Raw genomic sequence first — 19565 nt, forward strand, 5'->3', positions numbered from 1 at the left:
GGCTTTCCTCCGGGTGCTCCTGTTTCTTCCCACAGTCCAAAGATGTGCAGGTTAGGTGGATTGGTCATGCTAAATTGCCCCTCAGTGGCCAAAAGGTTAGGTGGGGTTACTGGGTAACGGGGATAGGGTGGGGTGCTCTTTCTAAGGGCCGGTGCAGACTTGGTGGGCTGAATGGCCTCCTTCTGCACTGTAAATTCACCTGCTAGGATTTTTTAGAAAGTGTCAACAAAGAAAAAGTGTCAGGCTGAAATTTGGAGGACTGCAGAAACTGACCTAGTGAATTGAAATTCAGCAAGAATCTTGCGAATAATACTAGAGGAGGGATATATATGGCAGAATGCAAAGAGAATTAAACATGTTCCCACTTTATTCAGGTGTTCTACCAAAGTACTCAATATTATTGGTGATGGAAATGCTGCAGTTGAGAGCTTTCACGAGTCAACTACGGCTCAGTTTCATCTCTGAGGCAAACGGTGATGGGTTCAAGTGCCATCCCAGAGATTTGAACATTTGATAGACACTGACATTTCAGTGCAGTACACAACAGAGTGCTGCATTGTCATAGGCGCTGTCTTTCAGAAGAGGTGTTAAATCTAAGCCACTCTTAAACCTGAGGTGGAAATAAAAGAACTTGACACAATTTGAAGAACAGAGGGGTTATCCTATTGTTCTGAACAAGTTTTGTTACTCAAGGATCGCCGCTAAAACTAGATAATCTGGTCAATAACTCTTTGCTGTTTGTGAAACCTTGTTATGTGCAGAAAGGCTGCCAATTACATTGCATTGGTGACCACACTTGAAAAGTACTTAATTGACTATTAAGCACTTGGGACATCCTGAGGCAATGGAAGCCGCTTTATAAATCCGAGTTCTTTCTTGCAATGAAGGAGGCTTGTGAATTAAAGGGAAGACCATGTGATAGATAAACACTCACGGTCTATGAATGAACTAGGATAAATTTAACTGTGTGCATATTTATTTGTAGTAATCTCAGTGCAACAAGCGATCACTTGTTTGGCCATAATTTAATAAACGGAATCTTTGTAGTCTGCCTAATTCCTCTTTGAGAACAATTTCTTTGAGTTGCAAAATTTATTTTGTAATGCAGCAATGCATTACTTCTGCTATGTGCCTCATTACATTTCATGCCTCCAAAGATAACTCTCTTAACCTCTCTTCATGATGCTATGAATTTGAGCTCCTGTAAATCTTTGCTATCCATATCTTAACTCTGTATGTCATGTTCATCCATCACCCATGTGCCTGATGACTTACAATAGCCCCAATTCTCATCCTAGTTCAATCCTTTCCATGATCTTGCCCTTCCCTAGCTCTGTAACCTTTATAACCTTCTAAGAACTCTGTGGTCACCCAAGTCTAACTGCTTGTGCATCTCCACTTTCTTCACCCACTATTGGAGCTGTGCTATCAACTATAGGCCTTAAATGCTGGGATTCCATCACTAAACCTGTCCGTCTCTCCAAATTTCTGTCCTTTATCCGAAAGACACTATAATCTACGACCAAGCTGTTAATCACCTGTCCTAATATCTCCTCCTTGGCTTGGTGTCATTTGTTATCTGATTGCACTCTTGTGGATTACCTTGGGACATTTTACTTATGTTGAAGGTGCTATATAAGTGTAATTTGTTGATGTTATTATTGCATCGCATATAATAATCTTTATTGTCACAAGTAGGCTTACATTAACACTGCAATGAAGTTACTGTGAAAAGCCCCTAGTCGCCACATTCCGGCGCCTGTTCGGGTACACTGAGGGAGAATTCAGAATGTCCAAATTACCTAACAGCATGTCTTTTGGGACTTGTGGGAGGAAACCGGAGCACCAGGAAGAAACCCATGCAGACACGGGGAGACCGTGTAGACTCCGCACAGACAGTGACCCAAGCCGGGAATCGAACCTGGGACCCTGGCGTTATGAAGCAACAGTGCTAACCACTGTGCTACCGTGCCGCCCGACAAGAGAGTTGAGGTATTATCACTGAACTAGTAATCCAGAGACCCAGGGCATTTCTCCGGAGACCTGGGTTCGAATCCCACCACAGCAGATGGTGAAATTCAAATTTAATAAAAATCTTGAATTAAAAGTCACAAAATTGTTGTAAAAAACCCATGTCCATTAGAAAAGGAAATCTGCCGTCTTTACTCAGTCTGGCCTACATGTGACTCCAGACCCACAGCCTATAGCATTGAGCAGCATAGATCAGGAAGTTGGGGGTTCCAAGGTTCAGGTTTTCGTCTGTGCTGAGTTACTGGATCACAAACAGTATTGGAAGAGCTGCTGCATCACTGGAATGGAAAATGTGCACATCCTGGTTGCCATCCAGAGATCCCTGCAGGTAGATAGTGGACAAGGACAAAGCTGTGTTCATCTGTGGTGGTCCCTTGGTTTAATAGCTCTCACGTGGAGAGTGGACACCCACTGAGACACTGTGGAATCATTGGCGTTTACTCAATGGCACCAGCAGGAAAATCATGCTCGAAGGAGTTATGGATCAGCAACAGGGCCTCAAAGTTATAATTTTTATTTGCATATCCGCCGTGCTGTGTACATGGCCTCCTGCAGGGAGTGTGGGATTGTGCAAGTATCCTGCATATTCCAAAATTATGTATCACTCTCAGGAAAAGAGCAGTAAAGAAGCAGAGCAAAGGTCGGGAGGGAATTTACTGTCCAGAAATAGTATAAAAATGTGGAACATTTCTTTCCCGTGTAAATCATTCCTCTAACACTAGCTGTCTGTTCCTTTCCGGCATCATCTGTATCAGCATGTTCCTATCCTACAGAAATCAAAGCATATTGAAGGCCACTGCGGAAATTATCATTTTCTCACAGTCGGAAACAACATTAATTTCTAATGGTTGAAATTTAGTAACTTTAGCAATCTCTTAGATGTAAATTAGTCTTGCATCTTCCCTTCTGTTCGGAATTTGACTAACCAGAAATGAGACAGGTCTGTGTTTGTGCAATTTCTTCCCCCCACCCCCCCCCCCCCCCCGCCCCCCCCCACCCCACCCTTTGTTATTAATAATACTTGTACACAAACTGGGAGAACAGGTGAAATTGAGCTGCTGGTCTCTTTGTATGAATACATGGCTTAAGACAAAAGTATTTGTGCTTCACTCCTTTCGCGGAATGGAATCACAGCTTGAAACACTTGTGAATCGATTCCGTGCGAAAGTCCTTCTGCTGGTGCCTCTTTGTTTGGCTGCCGAAAGAAGCACAGGAACTTTGTGTGCTGATTTGAAACATTTTCTTTGCTTAAATTTCCTCCGAGCCTCTCGCAGCTGTTGAAATAAGATTGCTTGGTTTATTATGTGTGTGGGAATAAATGTCCCAGTTACAGGTTTTTGTTCAAGGCAGTTATTTTTGTCCTGGATTGGGAGAGTTCTTTTATTATTCGATTGGTCAAAAAAATTCAATCACAGCTGGCTGTTTTCATTCTTTGGTTTTCCGTTGGATTTTATCCTTGTCAGAACTGGAAAAGATTGAAGGTGATACAAAGAATAAATCCAGTGGGATAATTCGGTGACTTTCCTCATCAGCATAATCTCTCTTTAGCTTCCTCTGCTCATAACCTGGCTATTGATTGTGTCACAAGCTACAGTAGGCCAAGGCAGGGAACTGAAACAACCACCATGGCAGTAGCTTGCCGATGTGACTGCAGCTCAAAGGGGGGATAAAAAATCACACTGAGAAAACAATCAGTGCATTTACTTTTCATCTAAGTAATTCCAGCCAGGTCGATGCCTCATGCTGATATGTTGAAAAACATTAAAAAAATTTGAAGAGCTTGACTTTCAGCTGGAGGAGTGTAGCATGCAGTCCTTAGTGTTTTGAAATAGTTATTTAACTGCTGCAACAAACAGTTCCCTCTTGTCACAACATAAGCCAGTAGAAAAAGTAGGCCATTAATCCATGTACTTTCATTAATGTTACCCTTCAAAGTGTTTGAGTTGTTTTCATTAAAAAAAAACATGTCTGCATTGTAAACCAGATGAACACAACATTCACACCCTAATCACCCAGAACTTCCTCATTGTAACTCTAATCATGTGGCTCATTCCATCTTCTGCATCTAAACTTAATTATCTGCAGTATATTGTTTCAGACAGATTTACAGATTGCACACTGTGTCTCTCATTAGTGTAGTAAAGCACTCCAATTAGGTGCCTGAGGACTATTTAAATATCTAGGACTCTTAGTATTGAGGTGACGCGCTGGCATCGTGCTTAGATTGTTTTAGACTTCCTAATGCGCTGTCAATGGAAGAATAATTTTTCTTTTGCAATGTACTTAGCAAAGATTTATCGATTCAGTTTTTTTCCTTCATAGAGAATTACTGATCCATTTTGGAAAATCAGATTTTCACACCTTCCGTGAGAATGTGCACAGCACAGTTCCCATGAGGCTGCCTTGGAAGTTGACTTTGACAAGAAATCCCTTGGTAGTAGCATACAACAAAATGTGTTCTCATTGCTGTTATACATTTTGCAAGGAGGTTAAAAATGAATTTCTTTATTTTATTTGAGAAGTGATTTGCTCCCAAGACTATTTTGTCAGAAGAGCCTCCATCAAGATTTAAATCATTTGTTTGTATTCATTATCTGAAGTTCAGTTTTTAAAAAACTTTATTAAGGTGATGCGCAACATTTGTAACAAAGGTCCTGAAATTTAAATACAGCACAGTTGGGTTCAGGTTATATTAAAAAAAATCAGGAGAAAACTACCTATAAATTCTCTCTTCGTCAAAGCAAGGGTAGATAGAGGAACTGCAGTGAGAGGACAGTGTAAGGATATTATAGCTTCAAAATGGCGCACTATGTAGGTACTGAAATGATTCAGCTGTCTTGGGCCGAGGATTGCCATTTGAACTATGCTGTGCTACTGAAAGACAGACAAATAGCTCAGCTGAAAGAATATTGAGCTCCGTGGCACTGGGTGCAGAAGGAAATGCCGACTGCGTGAAGTATTCTCTGCAGGAGCCGTTCTTGAATACTTTATTACATATTTGAAGGGAGTATGGCGTGGACTGTGAGTATCCCATGTGTACCGCTAGCACATCTAAAGCTAAGGTCACGTTAGGTCCGTTTTGAATCTTTCGTACACTGTAAGGTCACTGGCAGATCAGTGGACACAGGTGAACCCTAAGGTTTCTTTTGATTTGCTTGAGTTTTTTTGTTAATTTTTTCATCCATGTGTATTTAGAGCTAAGTTTTAACCTGCTAGTTTCCTTCCATCTATTCGAAATTGTGGACGTAGCTGAAACTTGCTTCTTCCGCTATCTGTAGGCTATTTGTGTTTAGTACGCTCATTCGCTAATTTTGGAATAGTAATTAATGTTCAGATAGAAACATCATCAATGATCAAATAAAAAGAAAATATACGCGGCAAATAATTATTTTCAAGAGAGTGAGAGAGAGCAATTATACTGCTTGCATAAAGCTTGGTCATAAAGCTTGGTGTAAATCATTAGCCATTCTATGGTGAAAGTAAACAAGAGTGGACACTAAGGAAGGAAATGTGAATATCCAACAATAGGAATATGGAGCATTAAAGATTCATTTAATGATCTTTGATTTCAGAAAATGCCATGTTCAGGCTCCAGCATTTCACCTTGCCTTTTTGTGGTGAAAGCTCTATATGTCTACAAAGCAGCTGATTTTTAAAAATTACCATTATTATTATTTACATGCAGGGTCAACATTGCAGTCTTATTACCTCTGGAAGTATGTTGCTTTGGGAGCAGTTTTTATTTAGTAATTAACAGGGTAAAAAGAAAGAAAAGCTGTCATGTTGGTTGTGGAACCAGAGATTGTGATGAAAGATGATATCTACGGTCTCATCCTTTCCACTTGTTTAGGATTGTCAGGATGAGGAATGTCAGCATTATGAAAGCTCAGCTCTGCTCTTGATATGATAAAACGCTTCAGAAACAGCCTGCTTCCATGTGTGCAGCTTTGTTCCATTCCCCTTTTTTCTGTGCTTGAATCTCAGAAATTAATTTCTTTTCAGAGTGTGCCCTTAACCCAGTCACTTTTCCTTCCACGGTCCAGACCTAATGCGTGCTGGAAATTGAATTGGTTAACGATAGCATGTTAAAATCATGAGTCCTTTCCAACCTTCCCCGCGAGGTTTCAAACAGTCAACAGACTGTAAAGAATAAATAATAAAAAATATTGATTATTTTGATGACTGTGAGATTCAATTAAGTATTAATTTTGCCCTCCAGTGGACCTACCAAAGTATTCAAAGGGGAGGATTTGCTGCAGCTAAATGCACATGGAGTTGTAGAAACCAACTATTTTCTAATACACCTGATAAGTAAAAGATAGCTATTTAGCGTAAATATTAAGCTCCAGTTTTAAATACCCATTTTAAATTGAGGATTTCAGCACTCATAACCTCAGGTCATGATTAAAACACATAATTCAAGTCCTAAAAAGAGGAAAATGTGTTAACTGCTTTGAAGACCAGCACATTGATGCACTGAGTCCAATATTTAAGTGCTGAGCAAATTAAGCCCTGATGACAGTGACATTGTTTGCAGCGATATTAGTATTGACTAAAGGAGTGCATTTGATGACAGCTTAAACTATTTTTATTGATTAACATTTTCATAGATTATCATGTGTCATATCAAATACCATTTTCAGAAATGAATACATTAAAAACCCGCAGGCATTCATCGACCAATGTGGTGACTGGACACCGAGGGCAGGCTATCCATCCTACAAAAATTCCAGTCACCTGTTCTCCACACAGAGCCATTTAGGCATAAACTTTTCAATAAATAGCCGAAATGCAGCTCAGGGAGATTAGTTATTTCTTATTTTCACCAGTGAAGGTTTACAAGAGCAACCGTAGCCATCAAAGGTAAATGTCAGCGAGTTTAATAACAGGCAGTTTACCCTTTCATTGCTTGTTGTTCCTGACACAGATCAAACTGCAACATAAGAAAGAGAATGCTAAAAGTTATTACTTTAGCTGAATCTTTTCAGATGTGACCAAAATCATTTTCTTCCCGTTGAGCTAATTTGTGAATCTTTTGAGTAATTATTGTTCACAAATATGAGATGCCAAAAAGTTCCACCTGTTGGTTTTTATTATAAATAGCAGATTTTATTTTATTTACAGCACACAAAGAGCCTGAGAGTAAATGATCCAGAACACCCATTGCGACAGATGCAAACTTTGTTGTCTTTTTCTTGAGAAAGTTTATGACCGGTTTTGTTAGCATCAGTTAATGCACCCAATGTTGCCAATAACTGCACATTTTTTGACAGCATAAATGCACTTTAAAAAAAATTACTAGGCTTTATGTCTTACGCTGCAGTGTTTCTTCAATCAGCTTTTCCTGAAAAGAGTATTGTAACAAAGGATAGCAAAATCCTCACATGCTAGTAGATCTTTAATAGGGCGGAGAGTAATGGAAAACTCATTGAATCTGTAATAGCTCTTCACTTGACTGCAGCTAGCAATAGCAGCTGAAGCTGCCTGGGACTTAGATAAGGGAGAGAGTGTGCACCAAAGCTAACCTTGTTTCACCCACCGTTTTCTTTCCCAGGATCCCATGATTTCTGGACAACAACTCAGCAAACCCTTGCTATCCCTCCGAGCTGAAATGAATGCAGAATTAAGAGGTGAGGACAAGGCGACCACTTCAGACAATGAGCTAAATGAGTCCCTGCTTGTGCCTGTGGAATCAAATGACAGCGAGGATACTCCCAGCAAGCTCTTCGGTAAGTCGGTTTGGATATTTGTTTCAAAAGCTCTTATTCTGTGTACAGGATCTGCTCCTCTTTTAAAAAAATTTTTTAGTCGTCTAGCTGCTGAAAGGAAGTGGACCAAATCCCTCTGTCTTATTTTCATTCTCATGCAAACCAAATGCATCTCGTTCCTCAAAATCCCTCTCCACCCACCCTCCAAGAAAAAAAAAATCAAAACCATCTGAAAATTAATTGTTAACTTATTCTCTAGGAACTTACAAATAAGCCAGGCATTGCTTATGTGGGTTTGAGATCTGACTTCATAATCCTTAATGGGGATCTGTCAGAGATTAAAAGCTAAATCCTCGCTGTGCATCAGTTTTTAGCCGAGTGACATTTTGATGCTATGTTTTAATATTCTGTGCGTTGCTGCATTGTGTTTGTCAAACATTGAGGAAATATTTGTCAAACACTTTAACAAAGGTTTTACCTATTCTCGTGGCATTTCTGGATGGCTGTTGCTGTTTTCAGTGTGAAACTTAACTGAATGTAGGTTTAGGTCAGCCTGTTCAGGCCATGAAGGAGTGAACTACTGCATGCCTATTGACAGAATGTGTTCAGATTAATTGATTAAATGTCTGTTTAAAACAGCATCAGAAAAGTGTCAGTGATGATCCCTGCTTCAGTAAGTTAGTTATGTGATTAACTGACTTCACTTGACTTTTATGTAAAGACAAAGAATAAGCGATGATGTATGACATTACTGTTACATTCCTCACGATGGTGTTCAAGCTTGCTGGATGTATAATTTCTATAGCATTCGAGCAGACAGACTTGCAAAAAATTGTACTTAACTTCCTTTTTGTACAATCAAAATAGTTGAATTTCCATTGTCAACCGTGAGTAAACATGGATTATTCAATGTTGGAAACTGGACTTTTCTTTGATTTAAAAACCTTGCAGTTATATGATTTGAAGTTAATAATACATCAGAGATCAAAAGAAGTAGGTGAAAATTTGAAAATCACCCATTAAATCTTTCTTCACTTCCCTCACTGCCCACCAAACACCTTCTCTGGTGGACACACTTTATTTCTCTGCATTGGAGATGTGATTCAGAATTACATTTATAAATGTCTTTGCAAAGCTCCAGTTTAATAACATCTGTTTGGATTTTTCCATTGCTAAGGAGTGAGGGCTGTTGAAAAACTTCAGCATGGTAAAGTGACAGGCGAGTGATCTGTGTAAAGTGTCATGCTGTGAGGTTAATAAATTTTTCAGCATATCCAAAGGCATGAATATCTTTAAAATACTTATGGCAGAAAATGCAATTCAGCCCATCTGATCCTCTTTAATATCCAGGATAGTTTCTATTTAAATGAACGGTTCAATTCTATGGTTCCTTCTTTCACCACTGGGCTACTGGGCCGAATGTTCGCAGTAATTGACTCTTATCTCATGTACTGTCTTTCATTCTGTTACTTTGTGCATTTAAACTTTTATTTTCTTTCTTCATCCATGCCCTTCATTTATCTGCTATTGTCTCAAACTATAAACTCTCTGGCATTGATCCTGTTTTGTATCACCGCAAATTCCCATTTGAAAGAAATTTACAATAGTTTTATTGCTGGTCTAAGGCCAAGTCTAAATGGTACATACGTAACTTACTGTGATCGTGGTTTGAAGGAATTATTGTTGCAGTTTCCGTTGAAGTAGCAGTTGAAGTACCTACGAGGCTGATATAAATGCCCAATGTGAAATTCCTGTGTGTTGATGGTCACATGAATCTGGTGACTATATTCTCTTCTTAGCTTCTTGACCCAAAACTGTATGTGATCTGTAAATGGAGATAGATCTGTGCTGAGCTTTTTGCCTTCTTGAAAGAGTTATGCAAAGCTGATCTCAGATTTTGGAACTATAAGCTATAGGGGTCTTCAAATAGAGAAACATTCTATTATCATGATCAGTGATGCTGTTAATAGTGTGCTGAACAAAGGGATAAAGTAGTGGATTTCTGCTGTTACAAAATTGTGTTGCTATCAAGTACTGATATGCTAATAATTAGTGGTGTCACTAGGAGATTAGACTATAGTACATTTTTGCTCTCTTTTGCCCTTTCATGGACAGTTTTGTGGACTCCGAGGCCATGTAGGGCCAAAATCCCTTGGTAAAATCTCTCTTTAGCATGCATCTACCCAACTCAAACTACCCACTTCAAGCGTCAACCATTAATAATTTATTGCACAACCCTGTACAATTCTCTTTTCCATTGAAATCATAGAATCATAGACTACCTGCAGTGCAGAAACAGACCATTCGGCCCAACGGGTCTGCACTGATCCTCCTAAAGAGTACTCTACTTAGGGCCACTCCCCCACCTACCCCGCCCTGTCCCTGTAACCCAACCTACACACCCCCTAGGCACTAAGGGGAAATTCTAGCATAGTCAATCTATCTAACCTGCATGTCTTTGGACTCTGGGAAGAAACCAGTGCACCCGGAGGGAACCCACGCAGGTATGAGGAGAACATGCAAACTGCGCACAGTCATCCAAGGTTGGAATCAAACCCAAGTCCCAGGTGTGTGATGCAACAGCGCTAACCACTGTGTCACCGTGGTGCCAGGAGAAACGGAAAACAGATGCAGTGAAAATGAGCTCTGATTTGCTTTTGCCCATTCTGTACTACTGCCAAAGACCAATTTTACCCCAATTTTGTCTCTTCTCTTTCTTGTCAGCAACTGATTTATGGAAATTGGATTATGAATTGTTGAAGTCATACCTTATTGGCACTCGGGCCTATACATTTTCATTTTTAAAGGATGTGTTATTCTGATATGGCTGATATGTCATTACTGAACAGCTTTTACAAGTACCATTGGCTTAGTTGCCTTCCCGATGTGAAAGCTGAATCGAATACTATACTGAATATTTACCTTTGCTTCTTTAGCAACAATATTATAGAGTCTGTCTTTGGAGGTGAGTGGGGGCGGGGGGGGGGGGGGGGGGGGGAGCAAATTGAGGGCTCTCTTCTGTTGCAAATAGCTTTAGCATCAAATATTAAGATGGTAATAGAGGGCTATTGCTATTGTCCCTGCATGGAAGGAATTTAAGCCTCAGGGATAAATGGCTTTGATGTTGAAAGAGACAAGGAAGGAGATGGTGAGGCACTGACTATCATGTGGAGGGGTTCACTGGATACTGGAGAGGAACTAATAGATTAGAAATAGGCTAATATGGTGCCTGTGTTCAAAAAGTGAAAAGATACAAAGCCATTAGTCTTAGTTGAACCTTGTGTGAAGTGTTTGAATTTGGGATTATCTATACAGCAATAAAATAATGAATAAACTAGTCAATGTAAATTCAGAAGGGAAAAATCCTCCCCGAGCAACCTCCTGGACTCCATCCAAGGAAATAATAACTTAAATAGACTGTGGTGTACCTAGAATTCCAAAGGATTTCTGACAAGTAGACTTGAAAGTTAGACTTCATGTTGTGCAGACTCAGGGCAACTCTTGGTAGTGGATAATAACTTGACTAGAGAAAGAAAGAACTTGAAATTATGTAGTATTTTCTTATAATCTTAGGTACTTCGGTCATCCCAAAGTGCTTTACAACCAATTTTTGCCTTATGTTAGGAAATATGGCAGCCATTTCACATACAATAAATTCTTAAACAGCAATGAGGTAATGACCATCAGTTAGGACACTTAGGTGATGTTAATCAGATTAAGAACAGTGACTATTTCATAAAAAGATTATGTCAAGGATGGGAGCTTGCTGTTGGGACCACTGCTGCTTCCAATTTACATAAATGATTTGGATTCTGATACTTCATGTAAATTGGCTAAATTTGTAGATGATGGAAAACAAGAAATGGCAGTAGATTTGGCGATTGAAACTCAAATGTTACAAAATCAGTGTGATAAATGAGCATATGTAAATTTCTGCACAAGAAGGGAAAATAGGATATGCCCCATGAATCAACCATACTGAGCTAATTATACATGAAGTTGAGAGAAACCGACCTAATCTTGAAATATCAGTGAAATTACCAAAGACAAGGCAGGCTGTGGAAAAGTTCAGACAATATTAATCTGCTCCTTTTGGCTCAAATGAAACTAGTTAGCCATGGGTATTGAGACCATTTCTGTTCCTGTTGGCCAGTATGCCCTATAAACTATGCCTGCACACTGCTGCCCAACAGTACAGGAGGCATCCTGTCGGCTATTATCCACTCTAAAGTTATCCCCTTTAAAATACCGCAGGGTGGATTTTATTGAACAAGAGTGAGAAATGTGTGCAGAGTGACTCAAGTAGGTGGGATGCAAAATTTCTATTTCCCAAAAGCGGGTGAGATGCAGAGATAAAGGGCGTGATTCAACCAAAGATTTCTGTGTCATTTTGGGCGAGTTTGGCAGGTGTTTGCTGCCGGACCTTTGGGCGAGACCCAGACGGGTATTCAACCACACGTTTTTTTGGGCCGTGGGGAGTTTCGCTCCAGTCCAGCCCACGCTTAGAGATGTTTTCAGCAGTGGGGAGCTGAACTCGCCAGCAAGACCAGCTCCTTAGAGATCAGGGAGCAATTGTGAATCTGTTCCCCGATCCCTAAGTGAACTTGACGGTCCATAACCCCCCCACCCCCCACCCATGGGCATTGCAACTCCCTGTAGACAGGGGCATTACCACCGCCCCCCAGTGACAACACCCCAATATGGGGTCGCTGAGGGCCTCCTTTTCAGGCACCCTCCTAAATGTTATAACACCCCTCTTTTACACTCCCGCCCTTCATACACCCCTCTTTCATGGGCATGGCCCTGCTCAGGCCTCGCCCCTTAGAGTGCCAACTTGGAACCCTGGCACCCGGACAATACCTCTGGGACCCTGTCAGTGCTAATTAGGCACCTTGGAAGCCAATATGGCACTGCCAGGGTGCCCAGGGGAAATGCCAGGGTACTACCCTTCTCTGTCCCCTACCATCTGGGGGGCTCCATTGGCCTCCAAGACCCCTGAGTGGCCATCACGCCTGGTCTCTGCTTGTGAAGACCAGCACTAATTGGCGCCCAGTTGAAGCCTAGCCAGTGCGGCCGGTGACTCCCGGGCTCCAGCTGAATGCGGCATCAAGTAGGTCATACATATTTAAATGAGCCTCATTGATCATTTAACTATGATTATCTGAATCTTGGCCAGAGAGGGCATGATCCAGATCACGCCGGGTGCAGCTGGTGACGTATTGGCGCAGCGTGAAGCCCAATTTGGGCCTCTCCCGCGATTCACCTGGTGCACCCGGACCGGTGCTGGGCCAGAAGAATCATGCTGTAAGTCAGTGGCATATTTGCAACACGTTGGAACTTGCGGTGGTTTGTGGTGACTTTGTACTTGTCATATATTTGCAGGCAATGACTACTCAGTCTTGTGAAACTTTTAAAATTAAAGTCCAACTTTCAAAATAAAATCACTGGCGAGCATGTGTTTAAAGGTGGCATGCATTAGTCAGCTTTGTGCAGTTATGTCTGAGTTCAGTGGTTTTCATTGTTAAGCTCTATGGCACAAAGGGGAGGAGCAGGACTGCAGCGATGAGACAGTGCTGGGGTAGAGGTAGGGATAGGAGTGCGGAGTGGGGTCAGGGGCATGGAGGAGTGAAGTGGGAATGGCCTGGTGTCCTGGGTGTGGAAGAAGGGTGGCTGAGACAATCAGTCAAGCAAAAAATGAGGATCCTAAAGGGTGAGTTCAATACCGTCCTCATGTCGGTCCATCTCAGGGTGTTGACTGGCAGATGGAACAGTCACGGGAGCAAGTCCAATCTGAGGTCATGATAATCAAAGGTCTTTATATGATAGGTCATGGGATCCAACAAGAACTCTAAGGATGATACAGAGAGAGTCCAGGTTTAAATGAGGAATGTCGACAGAGACAGGTGTCGGCTCAGGGGGAGAGATGGCATTTCCAAATGGACAGCGACAGGATCCAGGAAATGGGGGGCTGTTGAAAGGTCAGAGCAGAAAGGTGCAAAGTGATGTTGAGAGGGTCAAGGGTGATGGGGACAAGTGTAAAAGTAACAGAAGGGGGATGGTGGATCATAGCTTCACTGAAATGAAGCAGGTTAACCTTTGAATACCAAATGTCTTTTGAAACTTCCAGTTTTTTAATCTGCTGCAAATGATTCTTCCTTGCAATGACCATTCTTGAAATTTAGAAGCATATGCGGTACCAGGATCGGTTATCGAAGTGTGAGGAGCCCAGTGCCTGGTGGGTGAGTGTTGGTTGTTGACAATGCAATGGATTGAAAATCTCCTTGCTCATCTATGGGCACATTCCATGGACACGTGTGTCCTCACCATCACTGGCTGCCTTCTTCATCCAATTGTTGGAATACCTATTGGTGTCATACACCCAATATTCCAGCAACATCTAGAGCAGGAGTAGAGGACTCGATATCGGAGCGCTTTTGCTAGTCAAAACAGAGGCAACAACAGCAGCAGACAACATTGCATGCTCAGCATGCAGCCATCCAGGGAAGGCATTGTAGAAGACAGGCACTAGTTTTTGGAATATGCGGAGCTTTCTTGTTTGTCCAGGACTCTCTTTCATAAGCCACAAGTAGCTGCAATGTTGTCAGCTGATGGCAGGTTACACCAATGAAAAGCATTTCCCATGCATTCCGCAGGCATTTCAAATTGTAATTATAAGTAAGTAAAAGAGAAAGAGTGGGAGTGGCGCACACATTTGTTACACTGTTGGAAATGGCACACTGTTGACAAAACACACTGGGCGGAATTCTCTGATCCTGAGGCTAAGTGTTGATGCCGTCGTAAACGCCGTCGCGTTTCACGACGGCGTCAACATGTCCTCAGGAGCAGCGATTCTGACCCCGACAGGGGGCCGATACCGGTGTCAAATGGGTACTGCTGGTCTGCGCATGCGCAGTGCGACCAGCGCCAATGCGCGCATGCGCAGTGTGACCGGCGCGAGTGCGCGCATGCGCGGTGGCTCCCTTCTCCACTCCGGCCCCGTTGCAACATGGCATAGGGCTACAGGGGCCGGCATGGAGCAAAAGAGGCCCCCAGCCCTAGAGGCCGGCCCACCAATTGGTAGGCCAGGCCACAGCGGAGGCCCCCCCACCCCCCCCCGAGGTCGGATCCCCTCTCCCCCCCCCCACCGGGCCACACCCGGATGGATGGTCGCCAAGGTCCTGCCGGGACGGCGCCGCTGGGACTCGGATTTTTAAAATGCGGCTCAGCCCATCCCTAGCGGAGAATCGCCGGGGGGGGGCCACGTAGAGTGGCCCCCAACATGGTGCCGCGCCGACTACGCCGGCACCAATTCTCTGCTCTCCGGAGAATCAGCGGACTGGCGCCGGGGCAGCATTGCACGATTCACGCCCAGCCCGCCGATTCTTCGGCCCGGCCTGGGCTGAAAGAATCCCGCCCCCTATACATGTGCATAGCTGTGCAAAACCTTTTTAATGTACCAGACACTAAAATGAATAGGCAACACACAATGAAACATATTTAGAGGGGCCATCTCTACTGACATATCAGGTGAACCAAGCTGACAAAAATTTTTATGAACAGAAATGCTGTTCAGTTCACAGGTAGTGTTTAATATTGTAAGAATGAGGAATAGCAAATAAATGCAGCTGTGATTTGACCTTCGGGCAAATGATTAATGTGGTTAATGCAGGATAAAGGAAAATCAAAATAGCCCCAAAAATAACCAGTATAGTTTTTGACACCTCTCATGAAGAACTTATAATAGTCTCCTGTTGTGAAAAATAAAGTGTTCAATTGAAATATGCTAGTACACATTAATCCAATTATTAAGATGTCCAACTGAGCAAATCTGGAGATCAGTAACTTAGTAAATAACACTTCCAGGGAAATTAGATTCCAAATGAGTTTCTAAGTACTTCGAACTATTTAACCTGGCATTCTCTCTAAACAGTTCATCTGATGATCTATTCATGTCATTCACTTTGTTGTTTGAAAAGTGTATGGATTTATAATATTTTTATTATTTAAATGACTTTGTTTGCACTTTAAGTCAATATAATGTGTTTTTATTAAGAAATCATTCGAATATTATTAGAATGTCATTCCCCAGCTTCCTCATCTATCTGTTCATACTGTGGCCAGCATTTATTATTCCAATTTGATTATCATTGTTGTGAATCGTGGGACACTCAATTTAGAAGAGCTGGGGGAAAAGCAAAAGCTGGTATGTGAAGCAGTGTGAGCGATTTCAAGTGGCTAGCTTGTGCTACAACATTCTTATTGATCCTCTCTTTCCCTGGTATTTTGCCCAGTTTCAAACTGTGTTGTGGACACGCTTACCTGTGACTTAACTGCAACAAAATATTTAGATTATGAAGCATTTCACAATGTCTTGTCCTTTGCCTCGTGCAGTACATGCATTTTACCACTGGAAGCCTCCAATGAGCTATGTTGCCAGTTCAGCTCCTATTGTCGAGAAGCTTTCCGTATGCATTTTACTTTGTGATGCACGATCAATTGCACAAAGACTAAAGTCGGGTACAACTGTGGCTTCATTACAGTCAGATGCATGGCCTTCTGCTGCAGCTGGCGAAATGGCAGGGCACTGGAGGTCATGTATATTTATACAATTCTCTGTGGGCGGAGCCAGCCGGCAGGAGCTACCGGCGAATCTGTAGTGCAGGTCCTACCTTACATCTCCTATTACAGTGGTTCACCACATTCACCCCCTTTAAAATGAGTCCGGCGGGGGTGACGTGAAACTGTATACAATTAGTGCAATTATGTACAGTGGTAGGGAAAGAAAAGTCCATGTTGACGGTCCGGAGTCCGTCAAAGGTTCAGCCAGTCCCGTGCTTTGGTGCTTCGTTGGGAGCGGCGTAACGGTGGCGGTGAAGTCGGTGCTGGCTGTGGTGGAGGTGGCACCGATGGCAGTGGTGGTGATGCTGGTGCTGGCCAGTCATCGGGGAACTCCGGGAGCATGCAGAAGTCCTCTTCGTCCTCTTGTGCGGAAAAGGGGAGGAGGGGTGCTCTGGTGGGGTCAATATTGGCGGCGCGGTGGGAGGTGGGGGGGGGCGCATTGGTGGGGGGGGGGGGGGTGTTGGGGTGGAACCTGACGGTGCCAGGTCTCTGAGTGAGACAGTATCTTGGCGGCCATCCGGGAACTCAACGTAGGCATATTGAGGGTTTGCGTAGAGCAGGTGAACCCTGTCCACCAAGGGGTTCGCCTTGTGGAGTCGGACGTGTCTACGGAGAAGGACCGGCCCTGGAGCAGCGAGCCAAGTCGGGAGCGACACCCCGGATGTGGACTTCCTGGGGAAGGTAAAAACACGTTAATGGGGTGTGTTATTAGTGGCGGTGCACAATAGTGACCGGATGGAGTGTAGAGCGTCAGGGAGGACTTCCTGCCAGCGAGAGGCTGGGAGGTTACTGGACCGTAGGGCCAGCTGGACGGCCCTTCAAACCATCCCATACTCCCGTTTTGCTTGCCCGTTCCCCCGGGGGTTGCAGCTGGTCGTCCTGCTGGAGGCTATACCCCTGCTGAGCAGGAACTGACGCAGCTCATCGCTCATGAATGAGGATCCCCTGTCACTGTGGATGCAGGCGGGGAAACCGAACAGAGCGAAGATGGTGCTGAGGGTCTTGATGACGGTGGCAGACGTCATATCGGCCTCCAATGCCGCATAGCTTCAACGATAGCTTGGGACTCCTTTTTCCTTTTCAACGGATGAGTGTCGAATTTCAGAGGCATGAAGGGTGCGGGAAAAGAATGCCACGGGTCTGCCTGCCTGGTTTAGAGTGGCGGCAAGGGCGACGTCTGAAGCGTCGCTTTCTACTTGGAAAGGCAGTGACTCGTCCACTGCGCGCATCCCGGCCTTGGCGATGTCTGCTCTGATGCGGGCAAAAGTGTGTTGTGCCTCGGCCGCGAGGGGGAATTGGGTGGACTGGATGAGTGGGCGGGCCTTGTCCTCATAGTTTGGGACCCACTGAGCATAGTAGGAAAAGAACCCCAGGCAGCGTTTGAGGGCCTTTGGAGGTGGGGGAGGAGAAGTTCCATGAGGGAGCACATGCAGTCGGGGTCATGCCCGAGAAGTCCGTTTTGGACTATACAGCCGAGAATGGCTAACCGGTTCGTGCTAAACACACACTTCTCTTTGTTGTAGGTCAGGTTGAGAAGAGTGGCAGTGCGGAGGAATTTATCGAGGTTGACATCGTGGTCCTGCTGGTCATGGCCGCAGATGGTGACATTATCTAAGTACGGAAAGGTGGCCCGCAAACCGTACTGGTCGACCATTCGGTCCATCTCTCTTTGGAAGACCGAGACACCATTTGTGACACCGAAAGGGACCCTAAGGAAGTGGTAGAGGCGACCGTCCGCCTCGAAGGCAGTGTATGGCCGGTCTGACTTCCGGATGGGGAGCTTGTGGTAGGCAGATTTCAGGTCAATTGTTGAGAACACCCGGTACTGTGCAATCTGATTGACCATATCAGATATGCGTGGGAGGGGGTACGCGTCGAGCTGCGTGTACCGATTGATGGTCTGGCTGTAGTCCATGACCATCCTGTGTTTCTCCCCAGTTTTAACCACTACCACTTGGGCTCTCCAGGGGCTGTTGCTGGCCTCGATAATACCCTCCTTAAGCAGCCGCTGGACTTCGGACCTGTTGAAGGTCTTGCCCTGGGTACTGTACCGTCTGCTCCTAGTGGCAACAGGCTTGCAATCCGCAGTTAAATTGGCAAAAAGGGAGGGGGGGCCGACCTTGAGGGTCGCGAGGCTCAAAACGGTAAGGGGGGGGTTAAGGGCCCGCCGAATTTGAGGGTGAGGCTCTGGAGGTTGCACTGGAAGTCCAGGCCCAACAGGAGTGCAGCGCAGAGATTAGGAAGGACATAGAGGCGGAAGTTACTAAATTCTACGCCCTGGACTGTGAGGGTGACTATACAAAAGCTTCGGATCGGGATGGAGTGGGATCCGGGTACTAGGGATATCCTTTGATTGGCAGGGTGGACCGCGAGGGAGCAGCACCTTACCGTATCTGGGTGAACGATGCTTTCAGTGCTCCCGGAGTCCAGCAGGCACGAGGTCGCGTGGCCGTTGATTTTAACCGTCGTCGACGCGGTGGCCAGGTTGTGCGGGTGAAATTGGTCCAGCGTCATCGAAGTGAGCTGCGGGTAGCCATCGGATGCTTCGGGTGGCGAGCGTGTGCGGTTCCGATGTCGGGATGTCCGGGGACCCTGTGGGGAACAAGATGGCAGCGCCCATGGTGCGCACATTGCGGGGTCGGGATAAGATGGCGGCGCCCATGGTGCACACATTGTGGGGTCGGGACAAGATGGCGGCGCCATCCTCCATTGGTCGCACATGGACCAGGGAGGATAAGATGGCGGCTCCCATTGTGCGTCTGGCCTGGGGAGGGGGCGATAGCGGGCGCGATCGCAGCGACTGCCCGCGCCTGGCACACAGCAGTGAAGTGGCCCTTTTTACTGCAGGCTTTACAAACTGCAGTGCGGGCCCGGCAGTGTTGATGGGGGTGCTTCTGCTGACCGCAGAAGTAGCAGCGGGGACCCCCGGGGTGTGCGGATCGGCGTACAGCGCAGGCGTATTGGGAAGGCAGGGCCCCGGCTGAGGAGGTCGTCGGCAGGGTCCAGGAAGGGTAGGAAGGGGTAGAGGGGTGGGCAGCGCGGCGGGAGAGGTACGATTGTACGCTACGGGATGCGACCGTCATGGAGAGCGGCAAGGTTTTTGTCTCCGCCAGTTCGAGCATGGCCCCTTCCAGCAATCGTTCTCGAATGCGGTCCAACGCAATCCCCGTCACGAAGGCATCGCGCATGCGGAGATTCGCGTGTTCG

The 19565-nt window shown here is 44.7% G+C and overlaps 1 protein-coding gene across 1 annotated transcript in view; it reads left to right on the forward strand.

Moving 5' to 3' along the window:
* Positions 1 to 19565, forward strand: part of pou6f2 (POU class 6 homeobox 2) — a 953197-nt gene that overhangs the window by 6975 nt on the left and 926657 nt on the right. Inside the window, exon 2 of the mRNA XM_072467231.1 lies at positions 7586 to 7760. Within this exon, the coding sequence (XP_072323332.1) occupies positions 7586 to 7760 (175 nt within the window). The remainder of the gene's footprint in view (positions 1 to 7585; positions 7761 to 19565) is intronic.

Source organism: Scyliorhinus torazame, chromosome 11, assembly GCF_047496885.1.
Source record: "Scyliorhinus torazame isolate Kashiwa2021f chromosome 11, sScyTor2.1, whole genome shotgun sequence".
Classification (NCBI taxonomy): domain Eukaryota; kingdom Metazoa; phylum Chordata; class Chondrichthyes; order Carcharhiniformes; family Scyliorhinidae; genus Scyliorhinus; species Scyliorhinus torazame.